General features: G+C 38.3%; 1 protein-coding gene across 8 annotated transcripts in view; it reads right to left on the bottom strand.

Annotated features, from left to right (window-relative positions):
* trappc9 (trafficking protein particle complex subunit 9) overlaps positions 1 to 24,758 on the bottom strand; it is a 551,561-nt gene that overhangs the window by 260,692 nt on the left and 266,111 nt on the right. For all 8 annotated transcript variants that reach the window (XM_059979921.1, XM_059979908.1, XM_059979899.1 and 5 more), the window contains 2 exons: positions 16,044 to 16,154; positions 7,911 to 8,066 (listed from right to left, as the gene is read on the bottom strand). In XM_059979921.1, the coding sequence (XP_059835904.1) occupies positions 7,911 to 8,066; positions 16,044 to 16,154 (267 nt within the window). The remainder of the gene's footprint in view (positions 1 to 7,910; positions 8,067 to 16,043; positions 16,155 to 24,758) is intronic.

The following is a 24,758-nucleotide window of genomic DNA, read 5'->3' as shown; positions in this document are numbered from 1 at the left end:
CAAGAGAGGGAATTTGTAGAATCCCTATTTTGTAGAATGGAACAGCTTGTGGTCGAGCCCACTAGAAGAACAGCAGTTCTAGATTACGGTAGTTGTTATGTAATGCCCAGAGTTGATTAAGCACCTTAGGGTAAAGGAGCACCTGGGAGGCAGTGAGTATGATAGAATTCATCCTGTGTTTTAAGAAGCAGCAGCTAAAATTGGATATATCAGTATCATAGTGCAATAAAGGAAATGACACGGGCATTAGAGAGGAGCAGGCAAAAGTTGATTTAAGAGGACACAAGCAGGGATGACAGCAGAACAGCAAAGGCTGAAGTTTCAGGAAGCAATTTGAAAGCCACAGGATCAATACAACTCAAAGGTGAATCAGTATTTTAAAGGCAGGATGATACATAGGCTTTGCTGCCACATAGCTGGAATTGTACTTTATATAATATTAATATAATTTTGAAATTTATGTTAATTGTGAAATGTTATAATTTATGTGCTAATGAATATAATCCATAAAATTTCTGAATAATAACTGTGCTACAACCTTTACTTTGAAACTTTTAGAGCTTCAACATATTTATATTGTCAGAGCTTCAAGTTGCAACACAGTTACAAACTGTAACAGTAAACACAGAATGAAGTCCATAGCTCATTCTCAATAAACTGCCGGCACACTGAATCCCAACCCCACCTAATCAAACCATTTTATTTTTTCCATTATTCCTGTCAGTTACTTTGACTGCCTGACACCAGTTACTTATGTTGCGAGTTGTGGTTTGTGTTTGTTTGATGTGAAAAATTCTTTATTCTGACTTTTTTTGGTAAGTAATCTAAAAATTGTTAGAATAAGGTAAAATATCATTTCTGTGTAATTGCTTGCACCACTGGGGGTACTTTATTGAAATTATAATTTTTTTAACCTATTACATTTTTCAAATATTATTATTAGCACTATTTGCAAATAGTAATTATTATTTTTAGTAATCTAAGGATGTTGGGAAAAAAACAGAAGAGTTAACTACTTAGAAAAGCAAAGCTTGTACAAAGTATAAGGTAGAAAGGCTTTTGCAACTCAGATTCTGAACTAACGTCTTCACATCAAAAACAAAAGATAAAAACTGGCGATATTTTTACATATCAAGATACCGGCAATATTGCATGCATCATCTGTGCAGAAAAAAAAAATTTGGGGGTGAGTTCAGTACTGTAGTGGAAAATACTTGGAAGAATGGAAGTTCGATAACTTTAAAGACAGCCTAATCAGAAAATTCATATAGATGGAGTTACCAAATTACGTACCCAGAAGAAATGTGGAAGTCTGCGCATGTAACTGAAACTCTGAAAGAGCATGAAGAGTGAAACAAGATGAGCAAAAGTAGCCCTACTCTAATATAGCCAAAGTGGTCATTGGTAACAGCACCTTAAAATTAAAATTAATGTTTTTATGCATTCTATGCACACATGGGGTGAATGATAGTGAGTTTTCAGCTTTTTTCAGCAGCCCAATCATATCATGATTCAGTAAGGACAAATAAAAATAAGGAAGTAAGCCATTATTGGAGTAGGCCAGTGTTAGAGTGGGGAGGCTTTGGCTCAATAGGCTTGGGTGAGATCAGTTTCTTTTCTCTTTCATTCTTCATCTGTTAGTGCATATTTAGTGCAGTGAGAATGGCTCCAGGGGCTGTGTAGTGTTCTTAGTGTGAAATACAGGAATTCTGGGAAATTTCCAGCCTCCCAGATAACTACATCCATACCAGATATACCAAGGTGAAGCTCTTCAGAGCACACGTGAAGGAACTGAAGCTGCAGCTTGATGACTTTGTCTCATACAGGAAAATGAGGAGATCATCAATAGGAGCTACTGGGATGTAGTCACCCTTAAGTTACAGGAAGCAGGTAACTGCCAGGAGAGCAAAAGGAAATGGGCCACCAGTGTAGCCAATCTCTGTGGTAATCTCAATAATAACAATAATAGTATACTGCTTTGGATATTGCAGAATAAGTGAGCTACCGGGAAGGTGCAGAAGTGACTGGGTCTCTGGTTTGGGGTTAAGAAGGGAAGGGGAAAAGAAGCAGACAGCAGCTGTAATATGGGATTCCATAGTTAGAAGAGATTCTGTGGACATGAAAGAGGCACACAGATGGTATGTTGCCTCCCAGGGTCAGGAACAGGGAACAGTTCAGGCCCAACAGTTCAAGAGTGTTAGGGGCAAAGGTGAGTCCTGTTCTTACGACTAAAGAAGGTGCTTGGGAAGCCAAAAGGTCTGAGGGTAGTTTAGCCACCTGAACCAAATGCACTACACACCAGGGTTCTGAAAGAGTAGCTGAAGAGTTTATGGAGGCATGAGTAATGATCTTTCAAGAATCACTAGATTCTGGCATGGCTCTGGAGGGCTGAAAAACTGCAAATGTCACTCCAATCTTGAAAAAGGGAGGAAGGCAGAAAAAAGGAAGATAAAGGCCAGTTAGCTTGACCTCTGTGGTTGGAAGATGTTGGAGCTGATTTTCAAGATTGAAGTCTCAGGTTACCTGGAGGCACATGATAAAATACAGTAGAGTCAGCATAGTTTCCTTAAGTGAAAAACTTGTTGGAATTCTTTGAGAAAATAACAAGCAGAATCATGGATGTAATGTACTTCAATTTTCAAAAGGCCTTCCACAAGGTGCTGCACATGAGGCTGCATAACAAGACCCCACTGTTTCCAGGAGAGATACCAGTATGAGCAGAGGATTGGCTAACTAGCAGGAGACAAAGAGTGGGGATAAAGGGAGCCTTTTCTAGTTCGCTGCCAGTAACTAGTGATGTTCCACAGGGGTCAGTGCTGGGACCGTTTCTTTTACATTATCAATGATTTGGATGTTGGAATTGATGGCTTTATGCCAAGTTTGTGGATGATGTGAAGATAGGTGGAGGCATAGGGAGTGATGAGGAAGCAGAGAGGCTGCAGAAGAACTTGAACAGATTAGGAGAATGGGTAAAGATGTGGTAAATGGAATACAACATTGGGAAGTGTATGGTCCTGTACTTTGATATGCAGAATAAAGGAATAGACTATTTTCTAAATAGGGAGAAAATTCAAAACTCTGAGGTGCAAAGGGACTAGGAAGTCTTCATGCAGGATTGCTTGCAGGTCAAGTCAGTGGTAAGAAAGGCAAATAGAATGTTAGCATTCATTTTGAGAGGACTAGAAGATAAAGGCAAAGAAGTAATGCTGAAGTTTCTTAAGGTTCTGCTGAGGCCTTACTTAAGATGTACTGAGAGCAGCTTTGGGACCCTTATCTAAGAAAGGATGTGCCATTGGAGAGGGCTCAGAGGAGGTTCATGAGAATGATTCTGGGATTGAAAGGGGAGTGTTGTTAGATGGCTCTGGGCCTGTACTCGCTGAAATTTAGAAGAATGAGGAAGGATCTTGTTGAAAACTATCAAATGTTGAAAGGCCCAGATAGAGTGGATGAGAAGATGATCTTTCCTGTAGTAGAGGAATCTAGGACCTGAGGGCACAGCCTCAGAATAGAGAAGTGTCCATTTAGAACAGAGATGAGGAGGAATTTCTTTAGCCAGAGGTTGGTGAGTCTGTGGAATTCAGTCAGATGTGGAGCTCAGGTCATTAGGTGTATTGAAGGTGGGATTTGATAGGTTCTTGATTAGTTAGGGCATGAAAGTTTACAAGGATAAGGCAGGAGAATGGGGTTGAAAGAGAAAAGGATCAGCCATGATGAAATGGCAGAGAACACTGAATGGGCCAAATGGCCTAATTCTATTCCTTTGTCTTCTGGTCAATATGTAAATATAACAGAGTTGGTGCAGCAAGAACTATGCATTTGAATTTGTTGAGTGCTTCAGGCTTGTGCTTAAGAAACAGAGAATGGAAGAACCGTGGAACCTGCTTTCCATACACTAACTACTGACAAAAATACAGACATTTCTGGATAGAAATCTTGTGTTGGAGAGGTAGTAATGGGGGATGTAGAAACGGCGGACGAATGTACTAAGTATGTTGCACCTATCTTCACTATGGAAGACACCAGCAGAATGCCAGAAATGAGAGTGTGTCAGTGGACAGAAGTGAGTGTCATTGCTATTTCTAGGAAAAAGGTGCCTGGTAAGCTGAAAAGTCTGAGGTAAGTCATCTGGACTAAATGGATACCACCACATGGTTCTGAAAGAGGTACCTTAAAAGATTGTGGAGGCTCAGTAATGATCTTTCAAGGAATACTAAATTCTGGAATGATTCTGGAGGACTGGAAAATTGCAAGTGCCACTCCAATCTTTAAGAAGGGAGGCAGAAGAAAGGAAATTATAGGCCAGTGAGCCTGACTTCAATAGTGGGTAAGTAATAGGAAAGTATCCTAAGGTAATGGTTATCCAAGTACTTTGATAGACAGGGACTGACTGGGGGTAGTCGACATGGTTTTGTGCATGTTAGGTCTAACCAATCTTATTGAGTTCTGAGGAAATTACTAGGAAGGTTAATGAAGGCAATGTAGTGGATGTTGTTTACATGGACAATGCATTTGACAAGGTCACACATGAGAGGCTAGTCTAAAAGGTTCAGTTGCTTGGCATTCAGGATGGGGTAGCAAATTGGATTTGATATTGGTTTCATGGGAGAAGCCAGAGAGTGGTAGTAGCTAGTTGCCACTCTAACTGGATGCCTGCGAATAGCATTGACCCTCAAGGATCAGTGCTGGGTCCGTTGCTGCTTGTCGTCCATATCAACGACCTGAATGATTGTTGCGTACTTCGATTTTCAGATTTTCAAGGTGTCACATGAATCTGCTTAACAAGCAACAAGCCCATGGTACTACAGTAAAGATTCTAGCATGGATAAAACAGTGGCTGATTGGCAGGAGGCAAAAAGTGAGAAGATAGAGAGCCTTTTCTGGTTGGTTGTGGTGTTTCACGGAGTCTGTGTTGGGACCAATTCTTTTGACGTTGCATGTTAATGATTTGGATGATGGAATTGATGGTTTTGTTGCAAAGTATGCAGATGATATGAAGATAGGTGGAGCGGCAGTAGTCTTGAGAAAGTAGAGAGGATACAGAGGACAGATTAGAAGAATGGGCAAAAAGTTGCAGGTGGAATAGTGTCAGGAAGTGCATGGTGATGAAGAAATGAAAGGATTGACGATTTTCTAAATGGAGAGAACATTCAAAAATCTGAAGTGCAAAAGGACCTGGGAGTCCATGTGCAGGAAGGCAAATGTACTGTTAGCATTCATTTCAACGGGACTAGAATATAAAAGCAAGGATGTAATGTTGATAGTTTATAAAGCACTGGTTGAGGCCTCACAGAGTATTCTGAGTGATTTTGGGCCTTTTATCTTAGAAAGGATGTGCTGAAACTGGAAAGGATTCATAGGAGGTTCAGGAAAACTATTCCACGATTGAATGGGTTGTCATATGAAGAGTGTTTGATGTCTCTGACCTGTATTCACTAGAATTCAGAAGAATGAGGGGTGACCTCATTGAAACCAATGGAATGGTGAAAGGCCTTGATAGAGTGGATGTGGAGAGAATGTTTCCTGTGGTGGGACAGTCTAAGTCCAGAGGACGCAGCCTCAAAATAGAGGACTGTTCTTGTAGAACAGTGATGAGGAGGAATTTATTTAGCCAGAGGGTGATGAATCTGTGGAATTCTTTGGCACAGACAGCTGTGGAGGCCAAGTCTGTATGTACATTTAAGGCCAATGTTGATAGATTCTTAATGGTCAGGGCATGAAGGAATATGGAGAGAAGGCAGGAGTTTGGGGCTGAGTGGAAAATTGGTTCAGCTACGATGAAATTGCAGAGCAGACTTAATAGGTCAAATGGCCCAATTCTGCTCCCATATTTTATGGTATTTGGATAATATAGTAAATTGGATCAGAAAATTTGTGAATTAGGGGTGCAATGAACAGCGTGGAAGGCAGCAGAATCTGGACCTGCTGAAAAAATGGACTGAAAATGGCAAATGGAATTTAATGCAAATGTGTGAGATGTTGCACTTTGGGAGGACTAACCAGAGTAGGACTTGCGCAGTGAGTGGTAGGACAGAGGCGTGTGTAAAATAGGGGGATCTGGGAATACAGATCCATAATTCCTTGAAAGTAGCATCACAGGTAGATAGGGTCGTAAAGAAAGGTTTTGGCATAATAGCCTTCTTAAATCAAAGTACTGAGTACGGGAGATGAGGTGTTATACCAAAGTTATATAATGCATTAGTGAGGCTTAACTTGGAGTATTGTGTGCAGTTCTGATTACCTACCTACGTGTAATACATCAATAAGAATGAAAGAGTCCAGAAAAGATGTACAATGATGGTGCTAAGACTTGAAGACCTGAGTTATAGGGAAACGTTGAATTGATTAGGGCCTTATTCCCTAGTGCTTAAGAGAATGAGTATTAATTTGATAAGAATATAGAAAATTATGAAGGTTATACATAAAGTAAATACAGGCAACTGCTTTCCATTGACGTTAGGTAAGACTAGAACTAGAGGTCATGGACCAAGGGTGAAAGGTGAAATGTTTAAGGGAACATGAGGGGAACTATTTCACTGAAAGGGTGGTTAAAAGAGTGGAATGAGCTGCCAGTGGAAATGGTGGATGTGGATTCAATTTCAACATGTAACAGAAATTTGAATGTTACATGCATGGGTGAGGTATGGTAGGCTATGGTATGGTAAGTCAATGGGACTAGGTAGGTTAATAGTTCAGGAAGAACTAGAAGGACCAATGGGCCTGTTTATATGCTGTAGTGTTCTATGATTCTATGCCTCAAAGCTTGCATCGGGATAATACATGACCTGTGAGCTGCTGGAACAAAATGAGTTATGTATTAACTCATAATATGAAGCCACTCATTGAGGGGTTGAGAGAGCATCGAAAAAGAAAACAATATGTAAAGAAGATCCTTACGAACCTAAGAGATATTACAAGGTGAGGTGCTTAAAGAAGAAAGTGAAGAGACCACTGACAGCCATTCTAAATTTGCTTTCTGTCAACAAATGGAATTTTGCAAGAAGTGGAGGGAATGATGAGGAGCAAGGCAAAAATTTGCAGGTCCTTCCAATGAACTGTTTGTAACCCAAACAGACTGGTAAGTTGGAAATGCAGCTGCAAACTGAGTTCCCACAAGACAAAAGATGCTTGCAACCCTGTAGCAGCAGGCAAAACCATCTTGCTGATCTCCCAAATGCTCATTCATTTGTATAGACTGGATGTAAGTCAAGTGTTCATAGGCTGGGGAAGACCTGTATATGAATATTAATCAAAACAAATCTGATGATAAGAAGCATGTACTGATCATTAAGAAGGCAAGAAATTGCAAAAAAGTCAAAGCAAGGAAGGTCATAAGCAGATTGATGGAAAACAATAGAAAACAATTTACCTTAAAGTCTCAGATTCACATTGTTAGTTGTCTGTTTAAAGGAGTACCTATTTCAAATAAAGACTAGACAATTCTCCTTTTCTCAGCAAGTCACTACTTCATCCAGGAAGCAGAGCAGTAGATTCTTTGTAAAGAAGGTTATTAAGGGTAGGCAGATGTTACAGTCTGATTCGCATAAACTTGTTGAATGTAAAGCAAGATCAAAAAGTTCGATACCTGCTCCTAAATCAGATATCCATGTTTATATACCTAATAATGAATGAATGAAATTCCAAACAATTCCTTTGAAGGTTCAATATGCTCAAAGTATATCCTGTATAGTTGTATTGCTTGCAGAAACGACAACAATATTGGCACATTACAGCAAAACAATAAACTGATATAAAGGTTACAACATAAAACATCGACACATCTCTTTTCCCTCTACTTGACCTTGACCCTTGGTTTTTCTAGCAGTTCACTTTATGTACCAGATTCCAATATCTGCAATCTCTTACTTCTTGGGTCCTTTAATAGTTATTTTTGAGTATCACAAAAGGATATGATCTTCCAGCTGATGTTTAACTTGCTATTGATCTCCATAGCCTGAGCATGGCTCCATTCCTCTTCTAAGTGCTTTTGGCTTTCTGCACACATTTCACCTACAGCGCTGGATGCTGGAAGAGTTTCAAATTTGAACTTGTTGACTTGTATGGCCATTCTGCAAGATAAATATCAAATTTTTACAATAATACAACAGCATCAATACTGAGGAAAAAATCAATAGCATGTTAAAAACAAAAGAAATGAAGATGGTGGATCTCTGAAATATAAACAGAAAATGTAGTAAGCACTCTGCACATCAGGCAGAAAGATGGAAGATTTATATTTCAGGGCCAAGATCTTTCATTAGAACTGGAAAAAAGACAAAAATAGTAGAAAAAGTTCAGGTAAGGATGAGTAGACAAAAAGAATATTTTCGATAGGATTCTAACAGACGTAACCTGGCAATTAAGGAACAGTGAAAAAGAGATTTAGCTTCGTTGTCTTGGTAATATATTTCCATGATGAGGCTGAAGAGCAGGATAGACTGAACAAAAAATAAAACTAAAAACTAGGCCAAAACAATGACATACAGAAAAGGCCAGCCCTGAAACAGAATGAAAGAGTCAGCCATCTCAAGATGAAAACTTCAGTGTTGCATTCAGCAGCTTACCCTGGCAGAAAATGAGGAGTTGTCCCTCGCTTGTCTCATTATTGTGGTGCATTAGGACACAGACAGTAGTGGCACTACTATAGTGTGGCAAATTATCTTCTTTCTTTCAGAGATCAAGTGTCAGTTCTCAGACAAATCCACCATGCCCTTCTGAACCATGACCCAAACATCGAAACATTAACTCCTTCACAGCTATGGGGCTTCATTTCTGCTTCCAACCTTGTAGTATCCACTATTCATGGAGATCCATTTTTTTTCCACCTGCTTTTGCCTAACCAAACTTATTACCTCCATTCTTTCTTACATACACACATCTACACAACCATACCACACTGAAAGAACCTGAGGACCATTCAGCTTCATCCAAGAAAGAGGCACAACCAGATTCTCTCCACCATTATATTCATCCACCCAGATGAACTTAACATCACATAAACAACTTCTCATTCAGTTCCATTCATTTTCTCCTTCCAATGTTTTAAGTATGAGGATTTAACATGGCCCAAGCTACATTTATCTTTTTGTAAAATAAGTGGAAGAATTTCTTTTTGCCTCCACGATCCCATTCAGAACACACACACTGCTGTCCAGTATATCACCAGCTGCACTGGTGCTGCTTCTTGCACATATATAGAATTTGAGAATGTCATTATTTTTTCTGCCTTTTGACTCATACCTTCACTTGGACTTTTCTCTTTCATTTGAGGGTATCTCCATCTCAGAGAATAAGCTATCCACAAGCATCCTTTACAAGCCTAAATACTTCTACAGCTATATCGACCATACTTCCTGCAAGAACTTCATTGCATTCTGCCAGTTCTTCCACCTCCATCGCAATTGCTTTGATAATGTGACAGACCTCTTAGATATCTTCCTTCTTCCTGAACTTTGGCTTCTCCTCTACCCTAGTAGACAGAACCCTTCATAGCATCTTATCTATATTCCACAGCTCTACTTTCACTCCTCCTTCTGCTGGACAGAAGAAAAAATATTACTTTAATCCTCATTTTGCACTGCATAACCTCTGCAGATGGATGCACCATCTGTCACAATTTCCGCCACTACCATACACCACAAGAGAACCTTGAACATGGGCCTCCAATTCCTTTTGCATCTCCAATTTTTGAATTCCCTCCCTATTTTCTACAAAGTGCAGAAAATAGGCTATACTTTTACTCTTCCTACCAAAGTACATAAGCCCAAACTATCTTTCATTTTATTCCATCTGCCACTCCTTTACCCACTCTCTCAACACTGCCCACCCTACATTGCTTATTTGATTCCACACTCCATATTTCTCTATCACTTTTGTTGCATCCGCTTATCACTTTTTCCTTCTCCACCACCCTATCACCTCTCCACGCCTGGATATACTGTTTGCCAGCCGTTACTCTATCCCTTTTAGCTGGCTATTCTCTCTTTATCTTTAGGTCTAGTTGAAGAGTCTTGACCCAAAGCATTGACTGTCCTTCTGCCCTCCATAGTTCTCTCCACTACTGAGTTATTCCAGCACTTTGTTTATTGCAACATCAAATTGATTGGTATATATTGCAATCTTAACACATTACCTTTTATCTGAAATTAAGCTGTTGGAGTCAGAAAACAAGCCCTTGAATAATCCCTTCAAAAGAGATATAAAGTTCCCAAAGTATGTCATCTTAGAAGTATGCTGTATTTAAATTTGTCATGTTTAAGTTGGACAAAAGTAGTCATTGACTTGATGTAACTTTGAAATCAAATACATGCAATATTCCACCTAAGCTGACATAGAACAGTACTAAACAAAGAAATTCCAATAAAAAATTGTGAATGCTAAAACCAAGATTTTATATGATATATATCTACAATGTCTGAAATACATCTTATGGAAATGTTTGTTTGATGATGAACTTCAATAAAAAATAAATTACAAAAAAAAGTTAAAAATACTTCTGAAAACATCTGAACCAGTTACTGCTCGTAATTTTATTTTCTGAGGAGGCTTATTTCTTTATAAAACCAATTCAGTATTGTTAAATTGAAATTAATTTTAGATAATTTATATTCACTTTAGATAGCAATTGTAAACAAGATTTTAATTTGATTCTAATTGCCTCCTTATTGAAGAAAATCATTTTGAGCCATAACCTCTTTCATAAGTTCAGTAAATTAAATGCATGCTGAGTAATTTGAAGGGTTGTTGAATGAAAATTAAACTAATTCAGTTTAATGTTGTTCTTCTGAAAAACTCCAAATAGTGCATCTATATGCATTTCCCAATCAAAAGGTTGTTCAGAGACAAATAACTTAAAATGAATGAACAATGTTAATAACTCAATTAAATGACTTTCCAAATAATAGAGGCCAGATCTTTACTTTCACGTGAAAATCAAAAAAAGAATCAAATCCAGTTGCCATGTAAATACGGTAGCTTCATTTTCACTTTTGATTAATTATCTGATGTTTTTCGCAAAAGTAGTCCATGAATGCAATAGCTGACTGTTCTGAATAATGTCTGCTACTTAGGCCATCAAAAACAGATTTAAAATAAAAATTGTTAATTAAAATACTGTAAAACACAAACTAAATAAAACTATACAAAGAGAAAATTGGAGCTTTAGACTTTCAACTATTCAAGCCTGCTCTTCCATTCAAAATAATCATTGGTCATCATCTATCTTTCTCACTTAATATCCCTTAATGTCTATTGCAAATTGAAATATATTCAGCAGCTTTTTTTTTAAGATAGATTCAATGTCTTTGTGTTCACAATCTGATGTGCAAGTTCATTCGATGTGCTCATTACTCTAAGGGAATAAGTTTCTACTCATCCCAGATCTAATGTAATTGCCCTGGAAAGGAACGCAGAGGAGATTCATTTAGTCAGTGGCTGCAAATGGAGGGAAAGTTAACAGCTCCAAAACTTCAAAGTATCACTTAGAAGATAATGTAAAGATATGGAAGAAGGTCTTGCGGTCCAATTAGAATAAAGTAGAACTTTTTGGTCTCAAAACAAAGTGGTACAGGTGGCATAAATCTAATACTCTGCATCAGCCAGGTAACACCAAAAAAGCAGGGAAAGTTGTAAAGCATGAAAAACTAAACATTAAAAAACTGGAATGTCCACAGTTCGAAGTATTCATCCACCTTTGCGGATTAAGGTTGTTATAATAAAAAAAGCACACTGTACATTTTATTTCATTCTATCTCATTAAAGTTCACTTTGGTATGGCCCAGGGCACTAACTGGTAAACTAACCTGAGCATGCAATTTAAATTAAGAATGTCATGGAACTTTAAATGGTGCAGAAAAGATTTGTGAGGATGTTACCAGTACTGAAAGGCTTAAGTTCTAAGGAAAGGCTGGGATTTTTTCCCTGGAATGTAGCAGACTGAAGGGCAAACTTAAGGAAATACATAAGATCATGGAGGGAGCAGACAACTCCAGGGTCTTGGGGCCAGATTGACATGGTGGGGCCAGGTCCTGAAAGCAGAAACAAACCAATAGTTAGCCGATTTAAGTGCTCAGCCAGATTAAAAGGTCAAAGCATCAAGGCCAAGGGCAAAGGATGAACCGGTGTTCAGCTCACTACTCCATAGGTTTACTCGCTTCAATGACTCCACAGCTGTGGCTTGCAATCATCGGCACTTGCCTCAGCACTGAACTAGCTCTGTGGCTCTGGTGTGCAGCCATTGAGCTCCTGGACCAGCTTCACTTGCCTCATGACTCAACTTGTTCCATGGCTATGGACTTACTTTCAGGACTTTGCAGTTCATGTTCTGCATCTTATTTGTTTACTTTTTTATTGTTTGCTCAATTTGTTCTTTTTTTTTTGCAAATTAGGTGTTAGATGGACTTTGCCATGTGGGGCTTTTTAAATGGATCCTATTATGTTTCTTTATTTTGTAGCTGCCTGTAAGGAGATGAATCTCACAGTTGTATACAGTATACATGCAGATGAGGAGAAACATTTACAAGGATCCTATGGAACAACGTTTTACCACATAGTGGATAGGGGGTATATGAAACAAGCTACCAGAGTACAATAAAAATGCTTAAAAGATATTTGGTCAGTTACATGGATAGAACAGGCCAAGAGAAATATGGACCAAATGCACTCAGATTGATGACTTGGTTGTTATAGACGAGTTGGGCTGAAGGGCCCGTTTCTGCACTGTAAAACTCTATGACTGGGAATTTAATTAGTGACTCTCTCATTAATCTATATTTTTTTTAAAAAAGCAGCTTCTCAGAATTTCCTCATGATCAATGCAAAATTCAGTGCTGAAAACCACCACCAGAATTTTAATCACGTAGTCTTCAGTTTGTACTGATGAGGCCTGCACCACATAAACTATGTCTTCAACTCAACTGCTTCTTGGGTCTACCTAATGCCTTCTTATTTTATATCCAGAGTGCTTCATGCCTACATGGAAATACAAGATCATTCACCTAATTTTCAAATCCCACACAAATTACGCTAGAGCAGTCACTGAACATTTTGCTTTCAATTGTATTGTGCTCATCTTCAATGTTTCTCAGATCAGATTCATTTCAAGAACCTCGTCAGCACCTGCCATAGCCAAAGTATACCTCATATTTAAGAGATATAAGTAGACTAGTTTAGTGCAGTATCATCGAGATTGGAGCTTACTACGTGTTCTCAAAAACCTCTCACTGGCCAAATAAAAATAAAGGAAGGCGAACACATTTCATTGCCAATTTTCCCAAGGTTAAAAATCTAAGATTGTGCTTTCTCCAAAAAATTTCCAATGAATATGTAATATTGGTGTCTTGGCTAGATTGTCACTATTAGCAACAATTAAGAACCTTTAATATATTTCCTGTATTTCGCAATATGTTTGAAACAATCTTGAATTCACATTCATCTTTATAAATCCATTAGAAATTTTTAATAGCCTTTTCCATTACCTATTAATAGAAACAAGCTCTTAGCTTAAAGAGTGTTTCTAATACAGCAATAATTTTAGTTTGATTTGCTGCATTCAGTTCACTGCACAGCCGACAGATGACATAACATTGACATTGCAGTTCATCCAAAGAGTAAATTTTCATTCAGTTGCTTTAGTTTAAAATCCATGACTTAGCACATTCTCATAATTTGCAAGAACTGTCGGTCATAGATTTAAAGTGAAAGTTTAAATATTTAAGGGGAAACTGAGAGAGACTACTTCACTCAGAGAGGGTGGTGTGAGTGTGGAGCAAGATGCTAGTGGATGTGGTGGGTGTCGGTTCAATTATAACATTTAAGAAAAGTTTGTTTGAGAGATGTAAGGAGGGCTATGGTCTAGTCACAGGTTAATGGGATGAGGCAGAGAACCAGGCCACCATGGACTAGATGGCCAAAAGGCCTGCTTCTGTGATATAGTGCTCTATGATTCTAAGATAATTCAACATGGTGCAAGATGACCCACATAACAAATTAATTACTGTTGTGCTTTCTAGTAACAACTGAAATAGCATTCTTGTATTAACTAAAATAATAGCTTAACAAATAGCCAGTTTGATAATATCAAAATGGACTTCTTAAAAAGAATGTAAATGTTAAAATATCTGGATTGTCTACAAGGTATTGCTACATTTTTCGAAACTCATTGCCTTACCAAATATATTTTACTGAATTAAGGAAGAGCTTGTCAATTGAAATTCAGCACATAATTCAGGGGTATACTACACCTTACTGTAAAAAGAGGACTGTGAAGAAGAACGTTTGCTGGTTTATTCAACTTTTTGGCTGAAGGCTCTTCAAGCAAAAAAAAAACAAAATTGCTCATTTAATTATATTGGAGTCGGTAATTTCAAAATTATTAATAGACTATTTCGTTAATGGTTTCTTTCTTTAAAAGTTATTTTTCATGCACAGTAATTATAGAGCCAATCATTTGTTGAAAGTCTACTTGATCTTAAATGAATTAAGTTTTAATTATCTAGATTATTCAGTTTATGGTATGGTAATTAAACAAGCAACATGTATATATACTAAACTTCTCATTACAAAAACAATGTATATCTAAACTACTTACAATACGGAAAACAATCATAAAAACTATCAAAAAATTATGACACAAAAATTATAAAGAAATAATAGGGCAGACTGCTTAGAGGTAAGCTTTAATAAGCATGTTGAAGGAGCAGATTTATGGCTTAAGACTGCTGATATTTAAACTGACAGAGGAAGTAAATTCAGGAATGATCATAAGACTAGAATTGGGGGAATCGCAGGAGTAGAGGTGAGAAATAGCTCATCCATAAATCCATTCAAATAATCAGGTTTGGAGGCTTCAAAGGCAAAACTTAGACAGCAGATGAACTGAGGCAAAAGCAAAGAAAAGATCAGTAACATTACACAAAGTTAAATAAGCAATTTGAGTGATTTTGACAACAACATCCTTTGAAGCGTGTTGATTACAAATAAGCCATAGTGAGGAAAATTAACTCAACCACCAACTGGCAGACTTCAACACTTTATATTTTACACAGTCTGGTAAGAATTCAGTTTTTTTATGATATAATTAATTTTATTAGCACAAAAACCCATCAAAGATCATTAGTGGGACAATCAGTGTAGGCTACCTAAACCAAAATTATTATGATAATTCTCATTAACACCAGTTTTCCTTTTACTATGTATTGTTTTTGACCTTCTGAACACTTCCAGCGATCTTAAATTTTGCTTTAAAAAGAAAGTGATCTAACTTGTTTCCGCAATGATGGATTGTTATTGGTCACTATTGCTCTAAGGTTGATGATCAACAGATTAATGGATTGGTTTCTAATAACATACTTATAAGGTGCAGAATAACTTCAGTTTGCCAACAGTAGTAGAAGCTATTTTGAAAATACTGAACTGAATTTCTAAGAAAAACTAAAATATTAAATAAAATGTAAAAAAGGCAATTCAGAAACTTCTGCTCACAGAATTGATTATCTACCACTATTTACATTAATCCCATTTTTTTTCTTCCCATTAATTCCCATTTTCCTACACACTAGAAGTAATTTACAGTGGTTGATTAACCTGCCAACCCACACACCTTTGGAATATCGGAGGAAACTGGTGCACCAAAAGCAAATCATCATCACAAGAGAGCATGCTGTCTGCTGATGTGTAGAATTTACGGACAAGTTTGCATCTGGGTCAGTAAGACAGCAGCTCTACTAGCTGCTCCACTCCATTGAGTTTTTTGTTTACTTTAATGTATTATTATATTTTAACAAAAGTGTCACAACTTCTTACAGCAAATTATTCTATTTGTACTATTGTTATAATGATACATCATAATCAGGATGCATATCATGGGCATTCAATCCAAAACCCTAAATATTATCTCTTGAAAATCAATGATTTTTCAAATACAATTTCAACAAATGACATTTTTTTTCCAAAACAGCCAAAATGGCAATAATTATTTCCAAGCATTTTTGGCTAATGAACTTTTGAAATTATTACACTATGAGCTAGACTAAATCTTTGTCACCTACCTTTGACACTCTCCAGCATGCAAAATCAAATCCTCATTATTCTTTGCGCTAATAGCCAGTTCATGCTCTGTTGAGTTAAAGACATCCAAGAGAAGGTGGCATTTCCGGGTGCTGTTGGAGCAGAATTTAACACATTTAACAGCACAATAAAGCCAAATTATTTTCAATAAACAGATGTAATAAAGAAAATGAAAAATCTTTCAAGCGGTCGTAGCAGAGAGGGGAACTAGGGGTCAGGTTAGCTTAAGGGAAAAGGACGTGGGAAAGTTAAATGTCAGGCCAGAGTCTACACCTCCAGTCTGCACTGGAAGGCCTTGTGACATGGATGTGCATTGAAGGACATCTGTGGACATATGTTAGGCCAACAAGCACTGTGGACAAAAGGCAGTAAAGACAAGGGCTGGTGCCTCCACCACCACCAACCCCCCCCCCCCACCCCCACTAGGTCAACGAGACCTCCCAGGTCAAATGAGCCCAGGATCAGAGGTCAGTGCAGACAGGAAACACAAGAGCCCAAAGCTCCCTGGGTTTGCTAGTTTGAAGTTCAAGTCCATCAGCAGCATATCTGGAGTTCGTCATCCCAGCAATGGCAAGTCTTGCATGTCAATACAGAAGATTGAAGACTGAAGAAGACAGTGAATCCAGAAATCAGGACTCAATAGTCAAAGACTTGGGTCCGAAAGCCCACCGAGGAAGGGGTAGGCCTGATGTCTGTGAGTCCACTGGAGGCTGAGGCCAGAAGCAGCCTGTCCTGAGGTTGGAGGACAGTTTGTCTGAGTGAGCAGGTAGCTGAGTAGTTGTGTTTTTATCCTTTCTCTGTGGGCACTGGGGGTTGGTCTATTTTTTTTTTAATTGGGTTCTTTCAGGTTCCTTGCTTAGTGACTGCCGTAAACAAACATGTCTCAAGGTTATATAATTTATACATTCTTTGATAATAAATGCACTTTGAATCTTGAATGTTTGAATTTTTATTATGAATTCCATTGTACTGCTACTACAAAAACAATAAATTTCATGACGTATGCCAGTGATATTAAACCTGATTCTGATTCAGATTTTGAAGAAAAATACGGACGACTAGATAAAGCTTTAGAGATCAGATTAGATGCAAGTTATACATCAAGAAAAATTAACTAAATATACAAACTCCATCTGGAGTATGCATCAAAATGTCATGCACAAGTGAAACAATGTTCTATTGGAACCATGCTCCAACTGCAACAAAGACAGACAGACATACTTTATTGATCCCAAGGAAAATTGGGTTTTGTTACAGTTGCACCAACCAAAAATAGTGTAGAAATATAGCAATATAAAACCATATATAATTAAATACTAAGTAAATAATGCCAAGTGGAAATTAGTCCAGGACTAGCCAATTGGCTCAGGGTGTCTGACACTCCAAGGGAGGAGTTGTAAAGTTTGATGGCCACAGGCGGGAATGACTTCCTGTGACGTTCAGTGTTGCATCTCGGTGGAATGAGTCTCTGGCTGAACGTACTCCTGTGCCTAACCAATACATTATGGAGTGGATGGGAGACATTGTCCAAGATGGCATGCAACTTGGACAGCATCCTCTCTTCAGACACCACCATCAGAAAGTCCAGTTCCACCCCCACAACATCACTGGCCTTATGAATGAGTTTGTTGATTCTGTTGGTGCCAAAGCAGTATTATACCAACTAATAATACAATACTTTAACTATATTCAACAGTGCAATACTTCTATAGAACAATAATCCAATAAAACTATACTTCAGTATGCTAAATTGCATGTAGTAAAGATATTTCTTACAGTGCTGTTAGTGTTTTATTGTTCCTTTCCTCACCTTATGGGGCATTGGGTGGCAAAGACACCTTTTCTTTAGCATTTTTGTCTGCTTTTTTTTTACAAGGCCAAGTTGCTAGCTTGACATTCAACCCATCATGGATTGAAAGCATGCAAGGATTCAAACCTGGGACACTCGACTTGAAGTCCAGTGTGGATATGATACCGGCCAGCATTGCTATTAGTATATTTCATAGATTTTTTACCAGTTGACATGGAAAGGTAATAAAAAAAAAACAGAAAATGAGCTAATTACTTAGCAGGTCAGGCCAAATCAGTTCAGTTTGATTTCATAAGCCTCAGTAAGTGTTTGAGCCAAACATAGGCAAAAGTGCCGAAGTTGATAGGTAAGCCCACTGTGATTTTCCTTGACCCTGAATGCATCATTTCACTCTTACTTAGAAACTTTAATGAATGTGGAAGGGAATGCTATGAAGTAAAGAGCACTGTAGAAGTAACTTTACCACCACATTCTTATGGGCACTTAGGGACGTGCATTAACCTCTCAGCTTGCCAGCAACTCCATATAATGTTGTGAATGAGTAAAAGTCAATCTGTCACAAGCTGATTGCTTTAACACAGATATAATATCCAGAAAGCATGCAGATATTTTTAGATTATTCATGTATGTGGAAGGTGTCACCAATCATTACTTCAAGGTATTCAACTTTTTTTAAAACTACAAAAAGTTCGTAGTTTTGCCCCTGCCATCCCATTCCCAAATGTACATTGAATCTTTGGACACCACCTCACTTTTTAAAAAATATACAGTATTTCTGTTTTTATATCTTTTTAGTATATGTATACTGTAATTAATTTACTTGCTTATTATTATTTTTATTCTCTGCTAGATTATGTATTGCATTGAACTGCTGCTGCTAAGTTAACCAATTTCACGTCACATGCCAGTGAGAATAAACCTGATCTGATTCTGAAAAACAGATTTCTATATGCATGCTACTTCTGCTTCTCTTGGAAATCAGTTGTAAGTGAAAAAAGTCAGCCTCCAACTGAAAAGTTGACTGTTACACTTCCCACAGATATGGCCTGACTGGCTGAGCATTCCTGGCATTTTTCCTTTGATTTAATTTTCCAGCCAATAAAAAGAAGTGAGGTATAATCCAAGCTTTGATTGTAGAGTGGGCCAGTGTTAAGAGTGGTCAGGATTTGACTCGACAAGCTTTCGTGAGAACAGACAGAAGCTAGACCTTAAGCTTCAGAAGTTATAGCCAATGGTACAACAGGTGTAGGCAGGATAGTAGTTAAAGCAGTGGAATGCTCCTCCCGTAAGATATGGGATTCCTGGATACCTAATAGTTTCCCTGATGACTACATCTGTAGGAAGTGCATCCAACTACAGGTCCTGACTGACCAGATCAAGAAATTAGAGCTGGAGCTGCAACTACTCAGAACCATCTGGAAGGCTGAAAACCTCGTAGATAAAACTTTTACTGAGGAGGCTTCAGATAGTAGATGGGTGACCATCAGGAGAAATAAAGGAAGCAAGCAGTCAGGGCAGCATTCCCTTGTGAACATTTTCCTCAACAACAAGAATATCCCTTTGGTTACTGCTGGAGGAGATGACCTAACAGGACAGAAGCAGCGGCAAGGCCAAAGATATTGTGGCCCGCTCTGAGATTCAGCAGAGAGAATAAAGTTAGTCAGAGCGATAGTGATAAGAATCTCAGTAGCTAGGGGGATAGACAGGGTTTTCTGTTGCTGCGAAAGAAATGCCAGGATGTTGTATGGCTTCACAGATGCTAGGATTCAGGATGTCTCAGAGGCTGCAACATATTCTCAAGAGGGAGAGTGAGCAGCCAATAGTCATGGTGCACATTGGCACCAATAACTTGGGTTGAAAGGAGGAAAAGACCCTGATAGTGAGTATAGGGAATTAAGAAAGAGGCTGAGGAGCAGGACTTCCAAGATACTCCCAGTGCCATGTGCTACTTAGGGCAGAAATAGGATGATAGTACAGATGAATGAGTGACTGAGGAACAGATGCAGGGGGCATGGTTCCGGATTCTTGGGTAATTGGAACATTTTCTGGGGCATGGATGGCCTGTATAACAAAGGTTGTACCTTTACTGAAGGGGAACCAATAATAGCTTGGCCGGCAGGTTCACGAATGCTACTCGGGAGGGTTTAACTAGTTTGGCAGGGGTTTGTGAACCAGAGTACCAGGTCAGAATGTGGAAGGCTGGAGCAGAAAGTAGATATGAGGGCCAATAAAAACAGGCAGGAGCGAAGTAATAGAAACAATGGGGAGCATAGTTTGAAGTGTATGTACTTTAATGCTAGGAGTATTATAGGTAAAGATGATGAACTTAGAGTATGGATCAGTACATAGAGCTATAGAGCCATTACACAGACTGTATTGGGAGAAGGACAAGGATGGTGCTTAATGTCCCAGGGTTTTTTGATGTTTTAGGAAAGATTGAGACGGAGGTAAAAGGGGTGGGGGTGTTGCACTACTAATCAGGGACATCACAGCTGTACTCAGAGGGGACATAACAGGGTGCTGATCCACTGAGTCAAACATAGAAAAGGTGTAATAATTGATGGAACTGTACTACAGACACACTAAATAGCCACCAGGACACTGAGGAACAGATCTGCAGGAAGATTGAGGAAAGATGAAAAAAACAACAGGACTGTTGTCACAGGAGACTTCAACATCCCTCATATAAACTGGGAACTCTAAGTGCAAGAGGGTTAGATGGGGCAGAATTTATTTGGTGCATCCAGGAGGGTTTCTTATAATCAAAATGCAGATAGTCCAAGAAGAGGAGGGTAAATATCGGATCTGGTGTGGGGTAATGAGCCTGACCAGTTAACCAATCTTTCAGTGAGTGAAGTTAGGGAACCATAACCACAACTCTTTAATTTTTAAGATAGCTATAGATAAGGATAAGTATGGACCTTGCAAGAGAGTGTTAAATAAGTATGGATTTTGCAGGTGCAGGGATAATCATGAGAGCATTAGGCAGGAACTAGAGAGAGTTAACTGGGAAAAGCTGTTTTTGGGCAAGTCACATCTAACAAGTAGTGGGTGCATAAATACCAACTGCACAGAGTGCAGGACAGATATGTTTAAGAAGTAAGGACAAGAATGGCAAAGTAAGAGAATCTTGGAACTCGACAGAGGTGATAAATTCAGTCAAGGAGAAAAATGAAAAGTATGAATAACTTGGGAAGCTGAAATCAAGCAATGCTTTGAGAATTATAAAGAAGCCAGATAATAACTCAAGAAGTTTGCTGGGGTCTTGACCAATATCTTTGTGGAAAGCGGCCAGTGAATGAGTGGGCCAGTGAAGGAGTGGAGATTTGAGGCTTTGACTCGAGAGGCTTCGATGAGAAGAGGAGGAGGACGAGCTTGTTACCAGTTAGTCTTTACAATGCCTGCTGAGATGATGATTTGCCTCTCCTGTGAGATGTGGCAGTCTTGGGGGAGCTGCTCTCCCCCACGAGTCACATCCGCCAGAAGTGCTTGCGGCTGGCTGATCTGGAAGACCATGTGAGGAATCTGGAGCAGCAGCTGGATGACCTTTGACTCATAAGGGAGAATGAGGCAGTCATAGATGAGAGCTACAGGGAGGTAGTCACACCTAGGCTGCCGGAAGCAGGTCGTTGGGCGATAGTCCGCAGGGGGAAAGCAAAGGAGAGTAGACAGGTAGTGCAGAGCACCCCTGTAGCCAGTCCCCTGAATAATAAGTTTACCGTCCTGGATGCTGTTGGTGAAGACAACCGACCAGGTATGAGCCACGGTGACAGGGCCTCTGGCACTGAGTCTAACCCTGTGGTGCAGAAGGATGGGACGGAGAAGAGGAGAGCAGTCGTCTTTGGAGACTCTGTACTCAGGGGAGCAGACAGAAGACTTTGTGGACATGAGAAGGAAACCCGCGATTCTCCATCTTTGCAGCATATGGAGTGGGTCACGTTTCTAGCGGCTCTCTCTCTTTTAATATATTTTATATCCCACTAACCGATCCCTTTTAGTTCTAATGACTTACTACTTCTACTGAAGGACTTATTATTTCTACTGAAGGATTTTATGACTTAATTACAATGGCCGAAAAATTTGAATTAAGAAGTGGCAAGACTTTCCCCGAAATGGAGCAAATGAACAAACCAAGAAAATGGAGGAACCTGTTACACTAGCGGGAGTATTTTCTTCAATACAAGACATAAAGTCGGAATTCGGATTGCTTAATATTAAAATTGATAAGCTGACCGGTTCAAACGGGAAGCTCAAAAAAGCTAGTTCTACGATTCAAGACTCGCTGAAAAACTTGGATTCTCAACTTCAAACACTTCAGCAGACTACAACCCAAATCGAGAGCGAGCATGATTTATTCAAGCAAACTATTAAAGATCAAGGAATGAAGATATCTTCAATGGAAAAGAAAATCAATGAAATTACCTTGGAACTATCTAAAACGAAAAGAATGGTTGATTTAGATAGCAGAGGGCGTCGGAGGAATCTGCGTATTCTGGGACTGCCTGAAAATACTGAAGCTGGCGATTTGTTAAAATTCTTTTCAGATATGCTGCATTCACTTTTCAATGTGAGCCTCGAAACTAGCCCCTTAATCGACAGAGCCCTCAGAACCATTCTCTCGCCATTCAGCCAAATTACGTCCTCGAGCAGTTGTACTTTCTTTACATTATTACACGACTAAAGAAGCTATTCTTTGAGAAGCCAGAAAGAAAACGGATATTACTCTTTAATTCAACACACATTCGTATAGTTGAAGATTATCCCCCCCCCCCGAGATCTTTGCCGAAAAAAATATTGACAAGTTACGAGTGAAATGTATAAATTAGATTTAAATCCCTCCCTTTGCTTTCCAGCAAAGCTGATAATTTTCCCTGAAAAATCTCAATCATTGAGAATCTACTCTCCTCACGAGGTATGGGAGTATGTTAAAAATTTTAAAATTAAGACTACTGAATAAAATATTAAAATTACATCGATTATTCAATAGCCAATTTTGAAGTATCTGCTACATGAGTTGTTTATGGAGCTTTTGAGTTAAGTACATGTTATACCTTTTCACTCTCTGGTGTGAGACGTGGTCGATTTAACTTTTTTTTACCTTATTAATAATTAATACATATATAACTGTTTTGTAGGGAACTTTTATAGTATTGTATTTTAGTGGTCCGTGTAGGACCTGTTGTGTATTAATCTTTTTATTTTTTTTATTTGTTTCAATACTTATAGTTTTAGGTCTGTTACATACATACATTCACTTATTTTTCTTTTTCGAGAGAGACTATTCTTTGTAACATTATTTGCTCGGATTTATTCTTTCTTTTGAATATGTGTTTAAGCTACTTTAGCTGATTCTAAGATGGCTGCTGTTGATTATGTTTTTATTAATGTTAGACACAACATTATAGAAGTTGAATTCTGTTTGTGCCTTTTATTATGGCTATTTTCCATGGGATTTTTGCTTTTTTTTAATATATATGGAGCTGCAAGTTGGAGAACAGGGTCAAAGGTGATCAGTTAGCATGGAACCAGCCTATTGGTTCCTTCCTTTCCATCTATTGGGTGGGGGGAGGGGTCTATTAGAGTAGGTTTTCTCTTGATTGGGCAGTACTTTTGATGGATTTCTCTTTCGTAAATGAGTCACTCCTTCTGGTTGTACCTGCGCATTTTGGTTTAATCTGTGCTTGCGTAACATTTCTTTTATATAATATTAAACTCAATTTTAAACATGGATGTTAATAAAATTAATATAATATCTTGGAATTGGAATGGTGTCAATCATCCCATTAAGCATAAAAAGATTTTTAAGAAATTAAGAACACTTAATGCTGATATTATTTTTGCGCAAGAAAATCATATACGAAAACAGGATGGGGATAGATTTTTTCGCTTTTGGAAAGGGCCTCTTTTTCAATCACTGTCAGATAGTAAAACAAGAAGCGTTTCTATATTTCTTAGTCCCAAGACCCCTTTTGTACACCTTAATACTACAACTGATTTGATTGGAAGATATTTAATTGTTACTGGTTTATTACGCGAGCAAAAGGTAGCTCTGGTATGTGTATACACACCTAATGTAGATAATTCTGATTTTTTTAAGAAACTTTTTTCAGAGTTACCGAATCTCAATGAATATAAGCTGATCATGGGTGGTGACTTTAACTGTTGCTTAAATCCAGCGATTGACAGGTCATCAACCAATCCGTCGCTTCCTAATAACGCAGCAGCTTGTATTAACTCTTTTTATTAGAATATGGCCTTGTCAATATTTGGAAATATAAACATCCCAATATAAAGATTTCTCCTTTTTTTCACACGTCCATCACAAATATTCACGAATTGATTACTTTTTTTTAAGATACACATCCGTTAAACTCCGTTGTTGAATGTGCGTATGACATCAATGCGTTTTCAGATCACGTGCCTTTAAAGTTAACCCTTAAGCTCCCGGATAGATTTTTGAAAATCTCAGTGGAGATTGAACCACGTTTTGTTACAGGACCCAGCTTTTGTTACAGGACCCAGCTTTTGTTAATTTTATTAAGGAGCAAATTTCTATATTTTTTGAATTTAATACAACTGAAGGAATGTCAAATCTGGTTATATGGGACACCATGAAACCTTTTCTTAGGGGACAGATAATCTCATATTCAGCAACCTTGAGAAAGAAAACTAAAGCGGAATTGTCAGTGCTTATTAATAAAGTTAAACAGATAGATAAAGCGTATTCAGTTAAACCGACTGAAGACCTATATAAAGAAAGGGTCGAACTTCAATCACAGTATGATTTACTTCTGACCTTTCCCATTGAACAAATTTTTAAATCTAAAAGTTTATTTTATATACATGGGGAAAAATCTGCTAAACTTTTAGCAGGTCTGTTAAAGGC

The sequence above is a fragment of the Hypanus sabinus genome, chromosome 1, assembly GCF_030144855.1.
Source record: "Hypanus sabinus isolate sHypSab1 chromosome 1, sHypSab1.hap1, whole genome shotgun sequence".
NCBI lineage: Eukaryota > Metazoa > Chordata > Chondrichthyes > Myliobatiformes > Dasyatidae > Hypanus > Hypanus sabinus.
Note: the sequence above shows the minus strand (reverse complement) of the source record. Positions and strands in the feature narration are given on the sequence as shown.